Below are 22380 nucleotides of genomic sequence, written 5' to 3' on the forward strand. Positions count from 1 at the left end.
AGTGACTGATGTTTATATTGAAATTTTTTAAATGGGTAATTATGTAGTTAGATCGCTAGGAAATCGAATCCCAGTTTTTAGACCAGTTCTTTAAGAAACTCTAAACTAATAATCTCTGTTTTGTTCTTTCCCGTAGCAAACCCTCTTTCATAAGTAACCTGGTTTTCAGAGGGTATCAGAGCTCCTGGCGCCCACGTTGCGTATGTGTGATATTGACTACCAACATCAGAAAATGCTACACAACCTCGTATACCTGATGGTCCAAGTTCCATGAGGCAGTTACAGTGTTCCCAAATCGTTAAAATGAAGGCATCTATGCTGGCCTGCTTTATTGTTTGAATTCTTGGCCACACACAATGCCGCGGAAATGGTCATTATCAGTTTGTGCGTAAAGATTTTACGATCTCGGCTCAAAATTATTGAGGCATGTCTAAAAGTAGACATTCCTTCACCGCTTACTTCCCACTCAGCAGCAATTTTTCGCCTCATTCCATTTTAGTCGTAAAGTAAGGCAGGAAAATTGCAATAAACTGACCTAAAGGGCAGTAATTATTTTGTGAACAGAGAGCAAGCCTTTGGAGCAGGTCTTCAAGGTAATGAAAAGCACTTGGTGGTCTTTAAATCGTTAGGAATTTGAGCAGAGGAAAAGTTTTTCTTTTTAAAATTTAGGTTTAATTAAAATAAAGTCTTCTTGTTTGCGAGAAGAAGGAAGATATTTAGATGTGTGATAACTTTAATAACGATTTAACATTATTAACAATGTTTTGTTAGTATTGTTATAGATACTCAAAGCTCATTTTCATAAACTGTGTAATTGGCAATGACTTTGGAAGAAAGCATTACAAAATGTCAAAGAGTGGAAACCTTTCAACTGGCTTACTGCATGCCAATTATTCTTGTTTCTCCTACTTGAAGTCGGTAAAACCAGCATTGACTTTGATGCCTCAACGTGTTCCTTTTTCATAATTTACGAGCCGAAATGTTTCATTTCGTGTTTTATGGGAAATAAATTATGACCCCGCCCAGTGTTTTCCATTGACAACGTCAACGAAGGAAGGCCAGCTAAGCCGGCGATAAGAACTTTTGGCCCACAAAAAAGGAAAAACGAATGAGGAAAACGCAGACACGAAAGATGCCAAAATAATGGAAGAAGAACTGCAAACGGATAGAGGGAAATTTATGTGCGTTTATTGATTGCCGAACGGGAGAAAAACAGCAAAGGATGAAAACTTGTCCAGAAACCGAGGCGAATTTATGTAAATTTCTCGTTGGTCCTCAAAGCGACTTTTATGAAGACGAAGTGCAGCTGGGTCTGACCAAAAATATTAGAATGAGAAGCCCATAAAGCGTTGGGATTTAATTCTGGGTTCTTTCGGTCTCCTCACAAGGCACACTGCACGAAATCCCAAACATTTTGGGGATCAACACATGGTTTCAAATAAGGAAATATTAAATTAAATGTACATATTTGAGACAGTTACTGTGTTTTAAGAAATTTCCAAACTTACTTTATGATCTACAAAAGCTCAAACACAATTTGTGTTTTAAAAACGTAGGGGAACTCCACTATACCATTTAACTCTACTTTAAGTTCAAGGGTTTATTTAAGTGATACTTTTTGAAAATGCCAATTCGTTGAATAAATTTTAGTTGGTAACAAAAGAATTGATAAATTTATCTAACGCATGGATTATCTTATCCAAACAAGATGTATATTTGCCAAGTGTCCAACGGGGGCCGTGCAGTCAATGAGCCTTAACAATGAAAGTCGCCGGGAGTGGCTCCTTAAAGTGACCAGGCCAAGGAGGGAACTGAAGTGGCATTCGTCCCGGTTGAGGGAGAATAGGTTTAGGCAGTTATTTTAACGCCGCATGTGGGCCAGGCAGCCAAATCCGTATGTGTGCATATGGGTCATTTATATGCAAAGCATCACCATGGCTCCACAATATGTGGGCTCTAATAAGGCGGCGAGATGGGGACCTCGTCGCAGGCACGTATCCCATTCCATCCTGAATGCACAACTCAGGTAGTCTGGACTATAATTTGGTCTCGTATCGAACTTCTCCAGCAGCAGCTGCAGCTATAAATATAATTTCAATAGAAAAAGTTGCCAATATAAGTGCCAAGTATTTTTCGTGCTGTGCGACAACGTCTCGAACTTAAAGCAATTGTAGTACTTTTCCCACCCAAATATTTTTGGTGAACTTTCTTTGCATTTATATCGTTATTAACTTGCTTTCCTACGCCTTTAAATTTGTTAAATTTGTGCCTCCGGGCGATTTTCTTTGGATCAAACATAGTTTACCCTTGTGTCCTATATGGTAATAAGGCTTTAATAGGAGTCCGACGAGCCATGACAAAGAAAATACTCATTTAAAATTAATCATACACACATATTTTAAAATAAATCAAAGCGACAAACTTGCGACTCATTTGAATTGACTGACTAAACTAAGTTCTTAGAAGTGTCATTAAAATAAGAGCAATAGTTTTGTTGAACCAATGCTTTTATTTTACAAAAAAAAAGCAAAAAACATTTTGTGAAGAATAAATTGCAGTATTGGAATGAGGTTCGTTTCTTTGTGTGTTCAGTATGTCAGACTATCGAATCATTAAAATATGTAAGCTGAATTAATAGCCTTCAATTAAACTCAATTTTGGTTTCCTTTTTCAACCTCCGAATTTCGCTTGACCATTAATTTAAAAATCTGCTAACTTTATTTTAAAAAGTACCAGATATATAAAAAGTAGAACTAGTAAGAACGGTTGACGAATAACTTGACTCTTGTAATAATTAGAAAAATTAGTTCGTGTGAAATTTTGCCCAATACTCAATTATTAAAAAAAGGCACAAATGAATGCTCAAAATAAATTCACCAGATGAGAAAAATACGAATATATACATAAAGCACATGTAGATAAATATAGAATCACAGCAAAGGTCAGCGTCAACTGAGCAGCTGAGAGGCAGAAATATATAAAGTCTTAGGGAAATTATGAACCAAAATTAAATTTGTTGTCTTTTTGGCCGTGGCTTTGGGCAGGGGATGGGTTGTGCTTTAATATAAATCATTTCATTCTTTATTTTCTTTTCTTTCTTCACTGTTTTTTTTTATAAAATTTAGGTATGTAGAGTCAAATAAATAGTAAACCTTAAAGTTAAACTTGAAAAAAAAGATAAATGTGGAACTGGGACCACGATTCAGAATCGATGTGACGGTAGTGTTGATTTTGGTAACAATTCCATGACATCGATTGTGCTGGGATTTGGTAACCCGGATGGAGAGTTCTGGATTGGCTTGGAAAAATTGCACCAACTTACGACGAATTACAAATGCACCATCTAATTTTTAGCAATTTAAATGATTAATATTTTATGGAATCAAAGCTATCACCCAGTTGTGCTTTTTGGTGGGGTGATCGAGTCGAGATTAAGTCGTATGCGTATTTACCTAGGGGATAAAACCATTTTATTATCATAGCAACATTTCTCTATCGTGAGTTATTTCTTACATTTTGAAATTTAAGTAAAACGTAACTAGAAGGTGTTGTAGGTTGAATTTTGTAAGTTAATTAAAAAAAGATTTTAGATTCAACTTTAATTTAGTATTAAGTGAAACCCTCTCTTGAGGTTAAGAGTTAATAGCCTTTATCCTCATCCAAATTTACGCTGCGATTTTAGCGTGTGTGTCACTTTTTCTTCAAAAACTCTGCCTGGCGTATGCTCAACACGGATTTTCTTACAATCTGGCATATATGTTCGTATGCCATGTAAATAAAAATTCATGAAAGCAGCGCTTGAATACGTTACACAAATTTCGCATAAGAGGATGAGACCCAGGCTGAAAATAAGGATGAGTCGTCTCAGGTAGTAAGTTGCCATTGTTTATGGTAATCGGCTGAGGGGGCGAGAAAGTGGAGCGGCGTCGGCAGGTTGGATTCTGCGAAAGCGGCCACTATTCACTTCACTTTTGCCAGAGCATAAATGTGTCAGGTGAGGTGCTTAAAAAATATGAAGCGTAATTCCGAGGGCGGTGGGAAAACGACGACAATCAGTGGCTCCCAAGGAGTCTCGCACCAAGTGGAAACTGTTTGTCGACTTGGCTTTAATAAATAAATCGCAGCTGCATCAGTTGGCACATCCCCTGTAGCCCACCCAGAATGCCCTTGACTGCTTGTGATTTCCTGTGGAACTTCCCGGCGACAGATAACAAAACAAATAAGGACATGTGAGCTGGGATTTCGAACTGGGGACACCCACTAAGGGTGAGTCTTTATTGAAAGATAAGATATGTGATGGGAGCAATCAAATAAAAATTCAGCTCTCTGGTGTAAAAGTGTGTCATGCGTGAGAGACATTTTCTTATTGCTACAAAATAATTGTTAATTAATAATAATAATTATTATTATTTATTTTATTTTTTGTCTAAAAAAACCATACAAGTTTTAAAAATATATTACATATTGTTGTTCAAAACTAAGAAATTTAAAATTACAAACAAGTTATCCTTATAAATATTGTAAATACCATATAAGTTCTGCAAGTGCAGGGTATTAAATTGCGAAAAGTGACGGAATGAGGTGATGGAACGTAACTTGTATGAGGAAGTTTAGTAAGGTGAAGTAGAGAGGCTGATGGCGATGATTGGATGGGACAAATTTATGGTCCATCAGTGGTGTAGCAGGAAAATAAAGTTAAAGCTTGATTAGCTAATTGGTTGAGGATGTGACATTCCACTTTAAATTAATCAAGAAAGAGGAAACAAAGCGCTTTTAATCATTGGATGTTGATTAATTTTTAAAATTTTGTTTGCACAAGAAAACAAAAGAAAGTTTTATAAATACTGTAAAAATATATTTTGTTGAATGTAACATATTTGGTAATTTATTGCTCTTTGGTGGTATTGATTAGTTTTTTAAATTTTGTTTGCACAAGATAACAAAAGAAAGTTTTATAAATACTGTAAAAATATATTTTGTTGCATGTAACATATTTTGTAATTTATTGCTCTAAGTCAGTATATTGTGACATTATCAATAAGCACAATAAATTGGAACTGTAGTTATGTAAGGAAATTGAAATACATTTAAGGCAAGTAATCTATTCATATATTTTTCTGTGAGAAAATTAAAATTTTACGCGAGGCCACTTAACGAGCTTAAAGGTCTGCGCGACAACTTTCGACTTTTAAAACATTAACATGACATCACAGGTTTTTTGCGATGGATTTATGAAGTTCACTTTACCGAATTCCTCGGTTTTACGGCTCATTTAAGGGCAAAAACAGCCTTTCACTCACCTCCCCGGCTCGCAGATAATTGACGGGCAGCACTCAGGACTCGAAACCATGGAAACTCACTCACTCGATGCCCGCCCGCCCACTCAACGCCCCTGCAATTGAGTGAGCACAACGCGGCGTATACGTAATGTGCCGACGACGACGACGATGATGCATATCACGTATACGTAGCGAGCGAAACGACTCGAGTTCCTCGGCCTTTCACGAGGTCTTATCAGCAGCAAACCTGTTGGTCGGCCACTCAGCCGCCCGAAGTTGGACCGTTCAGTTGCCTGTGATTCTTCGTCGACGGCGGACGCGAAAATCGGAGGAAAAACCAGAGGAAAATCCCAAAAGAGATTTTCCAGCTGAGGAGAAAACTGTCTTCGACGGCAGGCTGAAGTATTGTCATTGTGCGGTTAAGAACTGATAGCGAAAGTGAGAGTGAGGGAGTGAAAGGAGACCAAACAAGTGCCGGAACGTGCTCGAGTGCCTCCATCCTTGCGGGTTTTTGGTTTTTGTGTCTCGAGCCCCTGCTCTCCACGTATTTTCATATATATATATATCGTATACGCCGTGTTGACACGTCGGCGGTCGCCAGTTTTCGGTTTTTATTTATACCCTCTGTTTTACGTACTTTTTCCCGTGGTTAGCCGGGCCAAAAACTTTTCGCCCTTCCGCCCTTGTCTCAGGGCCCAACAATAATACTTAACGGCCAGTGTGAGAGTTCAAGTTTAACTGACTGCAAACCAACTTGAAATTAAATCAATTTGCCAAAGCATCTGGCGGCGGGGGAGGTGAGTCTGGGCGGAACACAAAAATGTATTTGTTAATAAGTTTGACATGTTTGTTGGGGCAAGCCAAGGCAATCCCCAAGTATATTCATTACGAGCCGAACAAATTGAATTCCAGTCAACTTTTCTTGCGGCCTTTTCTTCGGCTCTCACAAAGAAAAGTTTTATTCCGCTGCCAAAAGGACTGGGAGAGGCCCGAGTCCCAAAAAAAGCATTCAACTTTTATTTTGTTTTGCGACAAAACAAATAAGTTAGCAGTAAAAAAAAGCACAAAAATGCCAAAAGCAAAAAAAGGAGCGAAAAGAGATAACATTAGGGAAAACCCAATTGCATTTAAAAGAAGAAAAAAAAAGCGAAAGTGGTGGGGGAGGCACGTACTCTGTTTACTTTTTACGGCCAAATCAAATGGCTTGGCCGTGACGGTTCCTTAATTAAAAATGCAAATTTCCCTTTAATTTTAATGGGCCCTCGAGTGGGGAGAGCCGGCAGAAGACAGCCCGAACAGCTTTCGATTGATTCTAATTGATCCCCCCTGACATGGATGCCAGTCATCCAATCGTCCAGTCATCCATCAATTGTTGATTCGATAAACAAATGCATTGATTGCTTGGCCCAACTAGGGCGAATGCTAATGACCATGCTGTTCAGGTGGGAATTGGTCAAGTTTGCCCGGCGTATACGTAATGTTAATCATTATTGTCTGGGGACGCAGCCTGCATGAGTGATAAACATGTGCGGCCACTTGTTCTCTGATGATTGATATTTTGCTACACTCATTAGTGGGACTTTGATTTCTCACGAAACTCGTTTACCACTTCCCATTTCTTAAGCTTCGATTTATCCAACTTAGTCTGCTTAATCACAAAATCTCCAATCTTTTGAAGCGCACACTGCGTATACGTGATATGCGTGGACATGTCAAGGATTTTGTGAGCCTGAAGCAATATGCAGTCCTGAAACCAGTTGGTGGGGTCCCACGGAATCCAAAGATGGCTCAGAGAGGTGCGGAGATAGAGGGCAATAGAGCTCCGTTAAAGGAAAACGCATTTCAATTTGCATATCAGACCGCGGCAATGCTCGTTGATGGCCAGTGAAACTGGTCTTCAAGGCAATTTCGGGTCCCCGAAATTTCGCAATTGAGGCGAAAATTGCCGAGGTGGTTCCTCGAATGCCGTCTCTCGGTTAAGATGGTTTCCCAGGCGTTTGCCTTCCTTTCCATTTGCATTTAAATTAACTTTGGGCTAGAGAGTTTCCGAATTTGAGGTCAAAAGAACAGCTTATATTTATTTTTTATTTGTTAGCCAAGGAGGTAATTGTTACTTGTTTAATTGTTAGGCAATAAGGTTAGGCACAGTTTTTTAAATACAATTTTATATTTATGTAATAAATATTTATCCAATGGTTGAAAAATCATATATTTCATAGCTCAGAGGAGTTTGAGTTTGGGTTAACATCTGCCGTTTGTGAGATTTTTCCCTTAATATTTGCTCAACTCTTTATTTTTCTAAAGGCAATATGCACATTCTGTTGAAAATATTTACATATTTACTCGTTACCGTAAAAAGCCAAAAGCAAACATTGACTTTCTCTTGGAAAAAGCGTGTTATTTATAACTTGGTTTCCATCCGATTAACAAAAATATTTATTTTGAAACTAATATGAGAGTGAAGCGTTTAAAATTGATCCATATTTAATAAGTCTCGAGATGGTCAAACGATGACATTCGAATTTTAATCCAACATTTTTTGCAGTACTAAGTTATTTTGTACCCATTTTGTTGGGTTTTAGTTGTGAAAAAAAAAATATTTTTAGAAGTTTTGATTAGGACTTCAAATGATAAATTCTAGTCTAAGGTACTTTTAAGACGAAACGAATGTTACCTTCCCTCCAAGTACTTGTTTTATGATCTTTTTATACCACTTGCCATTTTTATTGGTTACTAAGTTCTGCATAAATTATGCAAAAGACTGAAAAGGCACGGGTGGGTATGTAAATGTATATTATATGTCAGTGTGTTTATGAGGCAAATGGCTTGATAAGAAATGCGTAAAGGCAGGCAGCGCGGCCAGCTGCTTGAATTTATTTGATTTCTCACAGTCGCAAGTCACAGGTGACATTTTTACGGCCAATCTGAGCGATGGAGGCCCCGGACTGGAGGACCACCCCTAACCAGAATAACAACGAGTTCGGACAGCTAAGGAACTGGAGATCTCAGGCCACGACACGACCATAAAACGATTGGCATTCTCAAGGCCAGCAGCCGTTGCCCATGGAATTGCCTTTGACTTGGTCTTTGGTCTAAGATCCCTTTGCCGCACTGTAATCTGGTTTTCTGCTTTTCGAGTGGGGTGTGGAGGGCCTCCAGTAAGCCCCATTGACAGTCAGTCAGACGTTTGTGGCTAGGATTTTCAAATTTCTCCAGAGACCCACAACCGAAGGGGCCCCACTCGAGGTTGCCTTTCAATTTACCTCGATGTCTGGTTATGATTTCGGCCCGTGCAGTTGCTCACTTAACTTTTGTCAATAATTCAGGGCCCACTGGGAACCGGGCTGGGAAACAGGCTGGTTAGCAGGCATCCTAATGCAGGCCAAAAAATTAATTGCTTTTCAATTAAGCGACGGACGGCAGAGGGAGGCCAACCAAAAAATCACTTCGTTGGAGCCTCACGGATTCAGAAACCGCAATTGGGGGCCCGGGGATTTGGATTGTAGCGAAGACCATTACGTTCTGCAGACTGGGGCCCGAAATCAGGCGGCCAGCAACGTAATTAATTCTCTATTCACAATGGAGTCTTTCAGGATTTTTAGTCGGAAGAGATTTCTATTGTAGTTTGAATTTTATGGAATTATTATAATCTAAATAATGTAATCTTCTGAAACCTTTTAAAAAGACCTCTTCAAGGTGAATTTCTTATTTTACAAGTTAATAGAGTGTAAAGTCTTCTCCTTATACTTTTTGTTTAAATAATTCATGAAAAACACCCTCATTTAAATATAAATGTACAAAAAACGGCAAATTCCTTCTCAAAGTTCCGAAAGAACTTTTCGCTTTGTCATTTCCCCGAAACATAACCTATTTAGAATAATCTATTCGACGCCAAAACTTTTTTTGTGGCCTTTCGCTGGAAGAGTATTTATCGATTCATTATCATATCGCTAACAACTGCCCAGGGTCTTCGCCAGCGCCATCGTCATCGTCATCATCGTTATGTGGGCAGCGAGAAACCAACCCCACCATCTGGTTCACCCAACCCACCGAAACCTATGCAACCCCATATCGGGGGTCGAACAGACCGCGGCCACACCGCGGTTCAAACATCATTAAAATGCAAAAATTGACGTGCTACGTGGAGGATGTTCGAAGGATGGGTTCGGAGGGTTGTGCTCGGAGCTCGGAACTCGGAACCCGGAGCAGACCCGAGATAATAAGTGGGCGGGGCGCTCCGTTCTGGTTTAGCGGAGATCCCTGCCATGAAGTGAACATTTAATTAATTTCGTTGTTGTCTTGGTACGTTGATTAAAACGCCATTTACAACAGTTTGCCTGCATTTAAGTCAGCGCTAAGTGAGTTGCTTATTAATTTGCATAGACTATGCTAAAGTGCTCTTGCTCGCTCTCCTTTTTAAATAGGTATTTATTTTTTAAAAGAACATATTGTAGACATGAATCTGCATAATGATGAATGGAAATTGAGACGAGCCGGGGAATAATCCCGAGGATGGCTGCCAGCTGGGGTGTATCGTGGCAACCCCGGATAACTTAATCGCTCTAAAACAGCTGCCGCGGAAAAGGTCAAGTTCTCAATTTGTAAGAGTTTCTTTTCTTTTCAGATTATTGAGGGTTTAGCTTACAGATTAGTCCTCACTTTCCTGAGGGGTTTCAATAACAGTTGTAATTTGTTTTGAAGCAATTATGGCCTTTGAGGCTGAGGCAAATTACATGATATTGAATAAAATTAATTATGTTTAAATGCTTTAAACTTTTCACATTTTATAATATTTTTTGATTGTGGTAAACTAAAATTTGGTTTTTTAGAGTCAGAATGTTACCTACTAGAAATTTGAAAAGGGGTCAGAACATGCCATCTCCTTTAATGCATGTTTTTGAATATCTTGTTTCGCTTACTTTTATAACGGGATAAAAAGTATTTTATAAAAGAAAGTTTCCAAAAATATTTATTACTCATAAACCAATACGCAAATAATCTTCCCCTTATTAAGAATTCCACGAACATACAACGCACGAGCTTCTTGGGTTCCCATGTTCTCCCCAGTCGGTATAAAAAATTTACGTCTTGACGCTTTGGTAGGATTTATAATGTAGATGATTTCCGCCTTGCTTTGGCCCCCAATTGTTATTTTTTCAGGACTTTCAAGCTGGCCCAGCTTGAGAATATCCTTCAGAAAGGATACCCTGCATGCCGAGACAATTTTCCGACTGCCAATCTTGGCCATCTTAAAGCGGTTTTTCGGGCTTCAGCTGACCAAAACGACAGCGAATTGTTTTTGGGTCCTGGGAGCGTTGGCTGGCAAATGGTCTTGTATCCCTGATTATGACTGACGGCGGGCAAGGACATTTTCCAGTGCACTGCCTTCTGATAAGGACAGTGATAAAGACAAAGGCGAAGGGGATTGCCCATCTCGGTGGGCGGGGCGGGTCAGGACAACCAACCCGTGGAGCGGCACTTAGACGGCTGAGACTGCTCTCCAAGAGCTGAATTTATGAAGCCATTGTCTCCTGCTTAACCGCAAACGACTTGCAGGGAAGCTGCAGTAAATGGCCAATTAATTATGGTCACTGCCCCTTGAACCAGCCGCGCACACATGCTCACCAAGTGCAGCAGGGAGGTATATAAATCGTAAAAAATATACAAATTCGATTTATCAAAAAAACATCTTACAAAATATATCTAAAGAATATAAAGATATTCTATGTCGTGTTAAAAATAATTAAATCGAATATAAAGTGTGTTATAAAACCCTTTCTTATAACCAATTAAAAAATGTTTGATAAGCATTCTAATATCTCAAAGTAAAACTGGACTTAAAATATGTTACAAATGAAATCAGGAGAAAATATAATCGCCAGGAAATACAATATACATAAAGTGTTATGTTCTGTACAACAACTAAATATTACCAATATCATACAAATAATAGAAGAAAAAGTTCTCTAACTGAAAGGTGTTCCTGATAATATCGCTTTGGTACTTTTAGATCAAATTGTTGTGCCATCCCTGAAGCGCAGCAAAGTATGCAATAGAAACCAGAGACGACAACTTAAGGACGACGAGGGACGAGGGCAGTTGCTCCATGTATAGTCGCAATAAAATTCATTGATTTTTATACGGTTCGAATATTGGTCGGGCTTGCCATATGCCGCAATCCATATGTGTGCGAGCCGCCGATGTCGCCGCGTGTTATGCAAGGACATTCGAGCACACAGAAGGGATGGGTCGCAGGACGCAGGACGCAGGACTTGGGACACAGGACACGGCCGGGACCAAGGTTGTGCAAACAAATGGCGTCAAAAGACAAGGGAAATTGGTTTTGTTATTGTTGCTGCGGCTGCCTGAAAAAGGTTAAACGCCTAAACAAGTGAGCAATGCCAAACAAGGAAAAGGCACAAAATGAGCCATACAAACAACGATAAAGGAATTTGGCCCAAAAACGGGTTGAATTGGGGGGTAAAACTTTGAAATCTACTGATTATCCTTGAAGTGGAATATGAAAGTCCATCAGGAAACTTTATACACAAAGGCTGAGAGATTCGCACACTCTACCTTTCATTTCTGAAGAAAACTTGATTTTAAATGAATATTTAAGGTGGCCTTGCGAAGAGAGAAAATATAAATATATGCCAAACGAAAATTTCCTTTTAATCCTTGGGAACATGAGTACAAAAGCCACTTTTCTCTAGAGTTTTTCCACATTTTAATTAAGTAAATATTATGAGTATGAATAGTAATGAATACACTTTCATTTTTTGTGTATTTATTTACCTATAACTCTCTTTCTCGGAGGAAATAAAAAACGGTCTTTTGAAAGGATAAAAGGATAGACAAAGAAAAGCTGAATCGGCTTCCTTTCTGCAGCAGTGCCCAAACAAGAAAACATTATTCAAGGCCCGAAAGATAATCTGAAAATACGAACTGCGAGTGGTAAATGAAATTATTGTCCTTGCATATGCCAAATGAAAATTGTGAGTAAACAAGCCGAAGAAAGGAAAGGCTGACAGGACAGCCAGACGGGCAGACTGAAAGACGGACTGAGCACGAGTGTCCTCGTTAGGCACACCTCCTGCCATTGGTTTTGGTCCTGCAAACTAAGGCTGCGGCCGGCACGCCCTCTGGCCAAAACGCCCCCATATGTCGCTCACTCGAAAGTTCAACGCTGCTGTGTCCTTGGCATTTGCATTTTTATTTCAGTCCCGGCTTGCGTTTCGGTTATTACTACTGGGATGGGGCTGTGGAATCGGGACGAGCGGTGGGCGGAGTGCCAGCTCATGACAACTGCGAGTGCATATAATTCTCGGAAGTTTCAGCTGTTTCAGCAGCACTCGGCTGCCAAAAAGCTTGTGGAAAATTATTAAACATTTAGGTTCAGCCACCAGCTGGGGAATGACCAGAAAATGTCCTGGCTCTGTCCTGGCCAAGTTTAACTGGCCCAGTTATCCTTATCTTAAGGTTGCAGGACAGGCAGGAAAATTGCTTCGTTAGTTTGCTGGAACCCATGTCTTTTGGCTGCTACAAGTGTAGGCAAACATGGTGAAACAGGCTTTCAAAGGGTAACTTAAATACCTTTTTCTGACGTCTTGCAGGAGGAGAAGCAACAAAATTATAATTCAATATTTGTATAAGTAGGTATACTTTTCGTCGTTTGTTGCTAGAATTATTGGGTAATACTACTGCAAGGATACAATTATTTGGTCTTATTTGTATGTATACATCACCATTCTAACCCTTATGACACGCGCTTGATTTTTGACATATTTATTTTGGCTTACCATGATTTAACATATAAATTCATTAAATATACTTTTGAAATAAATCCAGTCAGTTAGTCAAGCTAGTGTCATAAAATGTAGGCAATTTTATTTGAAATTAATTTTAATTGGCTTTCATCAATTTAAAGCTGCTATGTTTCAATATAATTTTCACAGTAATTGTACACATTTTATTTTCAAGTAAAGTCAAATTAATTAATAAAGCTCAGGTAATGGAAAGCCTACAAAATAGACAAAATTTGATTTGTACTTCATTATATCTGAACAATTTTCTGTTACAAAACACTATTTTCAATATATATTTATATTAATAAACAATAATCCCGACAATATTGCACTCGAAATGCTTAGATGGCTGGCAATCAAAGGAAATTGCCTCTTATTGTTGTTTTCATTGTCGAGCACAATTTTCCCCGGATCATAATTGGCCCGGGCACTTTTTGGGTGTGCGAGTGGCGGACATCGTGGCAATTGTAATTGCTGGCCATATTCAAATTGTGTTTTTTCGAGGGACTTTAAAGCTCGTTGAGGAAACCACTTACCACACACACAGCCGAGGCTCCGTCCGTTGTGAGGGACCTTTGGTCTCTGGATCTGATGGCTCTTTGGCTGCACGCCTCGTTGAACTTTAGCCAAAAGTGGCCGTGTAATTTGTATGAAATTCGTTTTGGTTTTTCTACGTTTTCTACGTTTTTTTTTTTCGGCTCTCTACTTTAAGTGGCTCGTGTTAGCAAACATTTCAATTTTCGAATAGACTGTCAGCTCTCTATGGGGAAAAATTGGGGGGAAAAACACGCCCAACTGGAGGCAGAGCCATCGAAACGGGGCCATCGGTAGGCTGACTTGTTTACATTTTGGCTCGACTGGCTGTGTTTGCCTTGGGATCAGAGGGGAGTTGGCCAAAAAGACAGGAGGGCATGGCCATCAGGGCCGTAAATTCATGCTAAAACAATCTTATTAATGGCCATAAGGGCCCTTCTGCCCCAATCTTTCTAATAATGTTTAACTGCGATTTTTATATGCGATTTCTGTTTAGCTATTCGTTTTTTTTCCATTTTGATGAAATATTACCGCCTGGCTTTCCTGTTGCCGTTGCTGGCTTTGTTGTTGCCTGCCAATTTTAGCCATTTAGTTTGATTTCAGTGTTATCTTTATGCGAATGCCGCTGACGCTTATCGCCGGTTCTGTCCACACAGACCTTAATGGGCTTAGCCTGGTCGAAATCAGGGGGATTGGGGTAGTATATTTTGAAGAGGCGCTACCCCAAACCCAAGCAATTTTCTATTTTTGTCGTTTTTATTAAGCATTATAATTTAGTCAGGGTTTTTTGTGAGCATATATTAAGGCACAAGGACTTTAGCTGAGTATTACTGCTTAATTTACAGGTTAGACTTTGAACTATGTGTACTTTGTTACTACTATATTCAAATCAGATCAGATTATCAGTTGAATGGAAAAATGTATTCTATCTTATAACAACAATTTATGGGCAACAAAAAGTTAAAGCGAAATAATAAATCACACGCTAAAGAGTATTTAAATTTCCTCGCTCAATAAGCTTTATTTTATTTTTGCCCATTTATGACCATTACTTCGATGCAGATATATGTGGATTTTGATATATGCGATTCGGTTTGTGCGCATACATTCGTTCGATATTTATGTGTCCATCGTAAATGTGGCAAATACTCGTCGCGAGTGAGTCAGTTACTGGACGACATGCCCTCGATTCGAGTGCATTGTGAGCCTAAATGGAAATAACTCTCTAATTAGTTGCCGGGCATATAAATCAACAAATAAATTAGTCTGCCGCAGCACTCAGTCGAATGAATATATTTCTTTGCCAGAGAGTCATATGCGTATGAATAATTCTCAACCCGACATTTCAGCGATATGCAAAGTGGCTGCTTACGAGTGAGGCAAAAATTTAAAGTGCCAGCTATGGCAACGGAAAAATAGCGCAAAAAAAATGGGGAAAATCTCGTAGAAAATTTTAATTAAATTCCGCGTCATCAATCGATCCATGACACTGACACAGACATTGAACACATGTTCCCATCGCGGCCCCAACGGACTGGATTGTGTCCGTTCATCTGTCGGATCTCCTAATCTGCTGAGTAATTTCCCCGGCGGCGAATAAAACTTTCTTCTCCTCCCGCCTTTTTTTTTTTGAAGCGAAACTGAAGTCCAAGTTGTGCGCGAACTTTGTAATTGATTATCATAAAAATAGCCATGTTAATTAGTGGAAAAAGCTGGTTGAGAAGCTCTGCGGCATTGATCACTGGCCACTCCGACCACATCATTAGTGGATGGAAATCTTGTGCCCTGCTAATGGCATAGTTTCCATTCCATTCTAGGTTTTCCGACGGTTTTCCGGAACTTTTTCCAGCCCGAAAATGCTAAAAGAGTACTTAATGTCGACTGCCGGCACGCAAAACAGCTTAACCAACTTTATTCGCGGCTGCGGCTGTGGAAAGTAAATATATTTTCTCTATCAGAGCACGCTATAGTTACCTGCAAATGAAGTCAAATGCTGGGTTAGATCGATTCTATAACCCAAATTTTGATGTACTTAAAGGCCTTACTCATAACTTAAAGTACTTAATAATTTGTGAATTAAACCAAATGCAATGTCATCGCTGTTTTCAATTGCAATCCCATTCCATCTCCATTGCTATACATTTGCTATCCTGATAGGCGTTTGCTTGCAATTATGCAAATGACATTTAAATGTTTTTCGATTGTTATCTGGCTATTATTACAGGTTTATTTACTTTTTGCCTAAACTTTTGATAGATTGTATATCCGATCAAAGGTTATCATTTAACTCTGGTGAAAAATTCCATTCTAGATTAATAAAAGGGTTTAGCAGTCAATTAGATTTAATTTAACAAATCGAAAAACTAAATACAATTAAATTCATATAGTTTGGTAAATCGCACAAGAATTTTCTCAGAAAACCTGTCTTTTTTTTAGTCACCCAGAACACATTCAATTTGTTTTTCATTTAATTCTGCCTGGTAAATGGGAAATCAAAAAGGCTTTAGGCGAATGCGAGTAAAAGGACCAAGAGGTTGTCCTTTTTATTCCCTCTTTTTTTTTAGCACTGTGTTTGACTATCCTGCGCACCCATAAACTCCCTGACAGTCCATTGAGATACGCTTTAACTGCATCTTTAAGCCCGAAGCGATGTGAAATTCATTAATGGTTCCTGCCCTCTGGACGTTGCATTCACCTTGTTGCCATAAAATTCCCCAAGCGCCTATAAGTAGGCCATATACTAGCACTTATAGGGAGGAGCCGAGCAGTTTGTCGTGGATGGGCTGTTGTTGCTCTTGATATTGCGGGGGACAAAATAAAATCCCATTAAAGTAAGCGTTTGTTCTCGCCCTGGCCGTATCGCCTTGTTTCATTATGTCACGGGCTCAAAGATAAATCGTTGTCGCAGAAGACGCTGGAGCGACGGGGAGCCAATACACAGGGAAAAATTACAGAGTAATAAAAAAATTATTATTAAAAAAAATGTAATAAAGTAAATAAAAATATATCAATCAGTGAAAATAAACATGGTGTTCTATTCTAAAAAAAAATATTATAATATTCATGTCTTATAATAATATCGTGTACTTCGGATTTTTTTTTAGTATACATATTTAGTATTTTAATAACTTTTCGATCCATAAAATCCACATCTTAATATTCCAAAATTTAAATTTCTGTTCTTGTTTAGTTAAAAAGGTAATAAATATATTTAACTTGTCAGTAATATTTAAAGCCAAATACATTTTGTTAATTCTTAGATTGTTTTCTTATCTTGAGAATGCGAAGATGACATGCCACAAAAAGATATAATTTATTTTCTGATTAAAAGCTTTAGAAGTATCATTTTCCCTAGTGTTGGCCATAAAAGAGAGCAAAAAATGGTGACAAATGCATCAAAATTAAAATTACGAAGTGCCGCAGATCAGGGGTTTACGAGGATAGGAGGAGATGGTAGCCGGCAGGATGACACACTCAAGCTGCTTTGTGCTGCTTGTTAGTAATGATAATGGGAGTGCGGCGCGTGAGCCTTGCAGAAGGACAATGGAGTCGAGAAAGAGGAGCAGGAACCTGGAGCCACCGACCAGGAGCCAGAATCCTGAATGATGGCGATGATGATGTCGGCGACACTCGGGGCTTGCCAATGCCGGGTGCTGGTTTGGATTTTGATGGAGTTTACGGCTCCGGCCTGCCAAGCGATGGATAAATGCGTTCATAAAAAGACGGGCGAAACAAAAAATTGTTAACTGGCAATTTTTCTTGTTTCGCACGATGTTGCTCTCCCTTTACACAATATCCGGCATCCCTGGCCGAAAGCTCTATTAATTTATCAAAATGATTATATTTTTGCTCTTGGCCCCGCGGCGTTAAATTCCTTTGACATTCTTCCTGTTAACCGGATTGCTAAGCCCCCGGCCTTTGGCATACTTTCTGTAATATTTTGAGTAATTTCTAACAATTTACCCAATCTTTCTTCCCTTCGATAAATTGTTTTCTATATTGCTAAATAGTGATAACAAATAAGACTCATATTACTTTAAATATTTTTGACCATTTCCACATTCAAAGTATCTTGATTATTTTAGTTACTAAGTTAATATTAAGAAAGTGGTAGGATGCGTATAAGTGACATTTTGCTCATAGCACATTTGCTGTTTGTTTGGCTAACTTTCTTATAAGAAGTTAGCACCGACAAGCGCTAATTTGCCCAGAACTCAAAAGAATCTCTGAGGCATATTGCACAAACTTTTGCATTCATGTAATGACACAATGGTCTCAGCTTCTAATTAAGTTATGCCATCTGCAAAGTATTCGCCCTCTCGACTTGACTATATTAACCTTGTTCTCCGTGACCCGAGGTGTTCAGCATGTGTTCATTAAACGCAGGAATTCAATTTGCTACCTTGTAAAGCTACCCCGAAATACTCCCCCGAAGTCTGTGATTTTGGGGCGTTGCATTATCCGGCTTTGAACCGAATGTTCCACAGTTTTACAAACATGCACCTGCATATTTGACTAAACTTTCCCGGTCCCTTGTCAGGAGAATCCAATTAAATTTGCATTTAGTTGCTGTACGTGATCAGAAGCCATCCAGCCATCGGCATATTTGCATCGTTGGTTTCTGGTTGGTTATTCGGTTGGCTGCCAAAACTTTCGACCTTCAGGGGAAGCAATAAAATGCCCTGAACTTCCTCCCATTGCATGAGATTAAATGATGCCCAGGGTCGGCACAATAGAGGGATTACCCATTGTTTTGGTCCACTAGTATCAGGCAATTAACAATTGTTCCGATTGGTTGCAGTGCCTAATTGCAAGCCCTTATGGACAATGGACTTCTTTGGTAATGGCCATTTCGTAACGAGGAGTCATTTTCACCGTCTGTCCAGAATAGGGGCTTAATAAGTCTCCACAGGGGCATACGTGCAGCCCTAACTTAGCATTACGATTCGGAAAGCTTTAAGAAGCATTATAGGCTCAAAACAATTAAGCGAAGGTTACTCAGAAAGCGCTTTAGTTTCAAAATCATTTGTGCCTTAAAGTATGCTCAAAATTTCTGTTAGTCCTGAAGTGATGACGTTCTTACTAGCATTGCATACTTTTAGACACTTTCATAAGTGATTTTAAAACCCTTGTGATGCTTCATTTTTCCGTTTTAACCATTGAAATAGTTTTCTGTGCACAGATCGGAAATTTCCTCGGCTTTAGTATACAACTCAGCTCTGGCTCAAAGCTGTCCGAAGAGCTTTGGGTATCAATGTTTTTGGAGATTTTCGTCTGGAAGCCCAGTTAGAGACAGTAACTGTCACATTGTCATTGTTTTTAATAAACTCGATGCCTCTCGGAATCGGAAAGGGAGGGCTAGGAACCCAGTTTCTGAAGCTTGAAGCCGGGGAAGCGTGTCTGACAGCAACTAAAAATAAAAGCCAGCCAGGGCAACATCTTAATCCCTTTTGGCCAAAAAGCAGACAACAAACAAAAGGCAGAACACAAGAAGTAAAAAGCAAGTTTTTGGGGTGGGAACACGATGTCGATAGGGGGATGGGAACAGAAGGTACCGGCAGAAAACTTAGTTTTTAAGTCCGTTTAAGACGAATTCCCTGCAGGAAAGTTGGAAATAAGTTGAGTTTTAGTAGTCAATTTTATGGGGATTCTTACGATGATGTTACATGACCATGAGGCTTTTATTATCATCGATTTCCATGAACTTCAGCATCAATTTAAAATGCTTAATGATGCAACTGTAATACTTTTTGAAAAAGGCTTTGTATATAAAGTAACCAATTTAAGACCATTACAGTTTGGCATTTCTTTTGGGGGAAACGGGTAAAATCTTTTTGTAAGTCTTTGTTTAATTTCCCTTAATCCATTTCAACTAAAACCCTCTCCATTTCGGTTTGCTTTCAGGACTCAACTCAGCTCAGTCCATTTACGATGAGCAGAATATCACAGGAGGCTTTCTGAGCGGCCAAGGGGTTTTTGGCCTGGCCATCGAGTAAGGAGCTCAATTCCGGCGGCGACGGAAATGGCTGCTTAAGTGGTGCGCATCCGAACCGGAACCACCGGCAGCAAGTCGAGCACACAACCACCACTCAACTCATTAGCCGCCGAGCCGTAAAGATGGCCAACTTGAGCTGGATGAGCACCACCATGGCCACCATCACCACGACGCCGTTGCCATTGGTCAGCACCACCACCAACTGGACACTGACCTCGCCGGTGACCACGAGCGTTGTGCTGGCCGACGACGATGACAGGAGTGGCGGTATCATCCACAACCAGTTCGTGCAGATCTTCTTCTACGTCCTGTACGCCACCGTCTTCGTCCTGGGAGTCTTTGGTAATGTCCTGGTTTGCTATGTGGTCCTGAGGAATCGAGCCATGCAGACGGTTACGAATATATTCATCACGAACCTGGCCCTTTCGGACATCCTGCTGTGCGTCCTGGCTGTGCCATTCACCCCACTCTACACGTTCATGGGTCGCTGGGCCTTCGGGAGGAGCCTGTGCCACCTGGTGTCCTTCGCCCAGGGCTGCAGCATCTACATATCCACGCTGACGCTCACCTCGATCGCAATCGATCGGTACTTCGTGATCATCTACCCCTTCCATCCGCGCATGAAGCTCTCCACCTGCATTGGGATCATAGTGAGCATCTGGGTGATAGCCCTGCTGGCCACCGTGCCCTACGGCATGTACATGAAGATGACCAATGAGCTGGTCAACGGGACGCAGGCGGCGAACGAGACCCTGGTGGAGGCCACTCTGATGCTGAACGGCAGCTATGTGGCCCAGGGATCGGGATCGGGCTTCATCGATCCGCCGGATGCCACCTCGGCGGCCCAGGCCTACATGCAGGTGATGACGGCTGGATCGGCGGGTCCGGAGTTGCCCTATGTGCGGGTTTACTGCGAGGAGAACTGGCCGTCGGAGCAGTACAGAAAGGTGTTTGGGGCCATCACCACAACGCTGCAGTTCGTGCTGCCCTTCTTCATCATCTCCATTTGCTATGTGTGGATCTCGGTGAAGCTGAACCAGCGGGCCAGGGCCAAGCCGGGATCGAAGTCCTCGAGGAGGGAGGAGGCGGATCGGGATCGCAAGAAGCGCACCAATCGCATGCTCATCGCTATGGTGGCCGTCTTTGGACTCAGCTGGCTGCCCATCAACGTGGTCAACATATTCGATGACTTTGATGACAAGTCCAACGAGTGGCGCTTCTACATCCTGTTCTTCTTCGTGGCCCACTCGATTGCCATGAGCTCTACCTGCTACAATCCCTTCCTGTACGCCTGGCTGAACGAGAACTTCCGCAAGGAGTTCAAGCACGTGCTGCCCTGCTTCAATCCCTCGAACAACAACATCATCAACATCACTAGGGGCTACAACCGGAGTGACCGGAACACCTGTGGCCCGCGTCTGCATCATGGCAAGGGGGATGGCGGGCTGGGCAGCCTGGATGTCGACGACCAGGACGAGAATGGAATCACCCAGGAGACGTGTCTGCCCAAGGAGAAGCTGCTAATCATTCCCAGGGAGCCGACCTACGGCAATGGCACCGGTGCCGTGTCGCCCATCCTCAGTGGGCGGGGCATCAACGCGGCCCTGGTCCATGGCGGTGACCATCAGATGCACCAGCTACCGCCGTCGCACCATCAGCAGGTGGAGCTGACGAGGCGGATCCGCCGGCGAACGGACGAGACGGACGGGGATTACCTGGACTCCGGCGACGAGCAGACCGTGGAGGTGCGCTTCAGCGAGACTCCTTTTGTGAGCACGGACAACACCACTGGGATCAGCATCCTGGAGACGAGCACGAGTCACTGCCAGGACTCGGATGTGAGGGTCGAGCTGGGCGAGGGAATCGGAGCAGGCGGCGGGGGAGAGCTCGGGAGACGATTCAACTGAGATAGGGTGAGTAAATAGGGCTTATTGAATGTAATGGTCTACTAATAATCGGGGAAAAATCTTCGGGCGATATTCGGGTGGAATTCTTACTTAGATCTATAAAATCAATTCCATTCGAAATCTGCCCAAGAAGATTTTTGTGTAATCCTGAGTAATCATAAATCTTAAACCGAAAATTAACAAATGGTGGTAAACAAGATTTTGCTAAATAAATATTAAATTCATACAATTTACTTCAGATCATTGCATTTATTGTTTGATTCGATATTATAATAACCTATCTGAGTTATCTGAGCATTAAAAAATATTTATAAATTTGTTTAAACTATTTGAGCTGTTAAATTGCTTTGGTTCAAGACATAGGAAATATGAGCTTATCTTACCAATCAACTGATAAGTAGAATTTCAGACCAAGGACTCACAAATATAAGGCATGTTTCTCCTAATCTCCCGAGATTTTCAATAGCTACACATGCTTAAAAGTTACTTCTTAGACCACATATAAGTCTAGCAATATCCATTGGGATGTTTCCTCACATTCAGCCAGCAAACAGAAGCTACATTTATCAATATCACAAAGGAATGCTTTCATATTCCACATCCTTTTAGTGGGGAAAAGAGAGTCAAGTGGATTGCAAGCTCATCGCTTGATTGCGATTGTGCAGGAACGAAAATTGCTTACCGAATCACAGAGAATTTTGATGAAGGAATCATCCCTTTTCTTGTCCGGACAAAGAGCAGCCCATTAGTGGGAGCGAAATCGGAGCAAACCTGCATGAATTTTATAAAATGTGCAGTAAAAGCAATGCGAACTTGAGCATTCCCCACTTCCAATCCCCCTCGGTCATAAAGGCCATCAT

The 22380-nt window shown here is 40.7% G+C and overlaps 1 protein-coding gene across 1 annotated transcript in view; it reads left to right on the forward strand.

The window, feature by feature from the left end:
* Window positions 1-5558: 5558 nt before the first annotated feature.
* The window catches only part of sNPF-R (short neuropeptide F receptor), a 33930-nt gene continuing 17108 nt past the window's right edge, over window positions 5559-22380 (forward strand). The window contains exons 1-2 of the mRNA XM_036815808.3: window positions 5559-6076; window positions 19523-21526. Coding sequence (XP_036671703.3) covers window positions 19736-21520 — 1785 coding nt within the window. The 5' untranslated portion in view covers window positions 5559-6076; window positions 19523-19735 and the 3' untranslated portion in view covers window positions 21521-21526. The remainder of the gene's footprint in view (window positions 6077-19522; window positions 21527-22380) is intronic.

The sequence above is a fragment of the Drosophila suzukii genome, chromosome 3 (genome assembly GCF_043229965.1).
Source record: "Drosophila suzukii chromosome 3, CBGP_Dsuzu_IsoJpt1.0, whole genome shotgun sequence".
Taxonomy (NCBI): domain Eukaryota; kingdom Metazoa; phylum Arthropoda; class Insecta; order Diptera; family Drosophilidae; genus Drosophila; species Drosophila suzukii.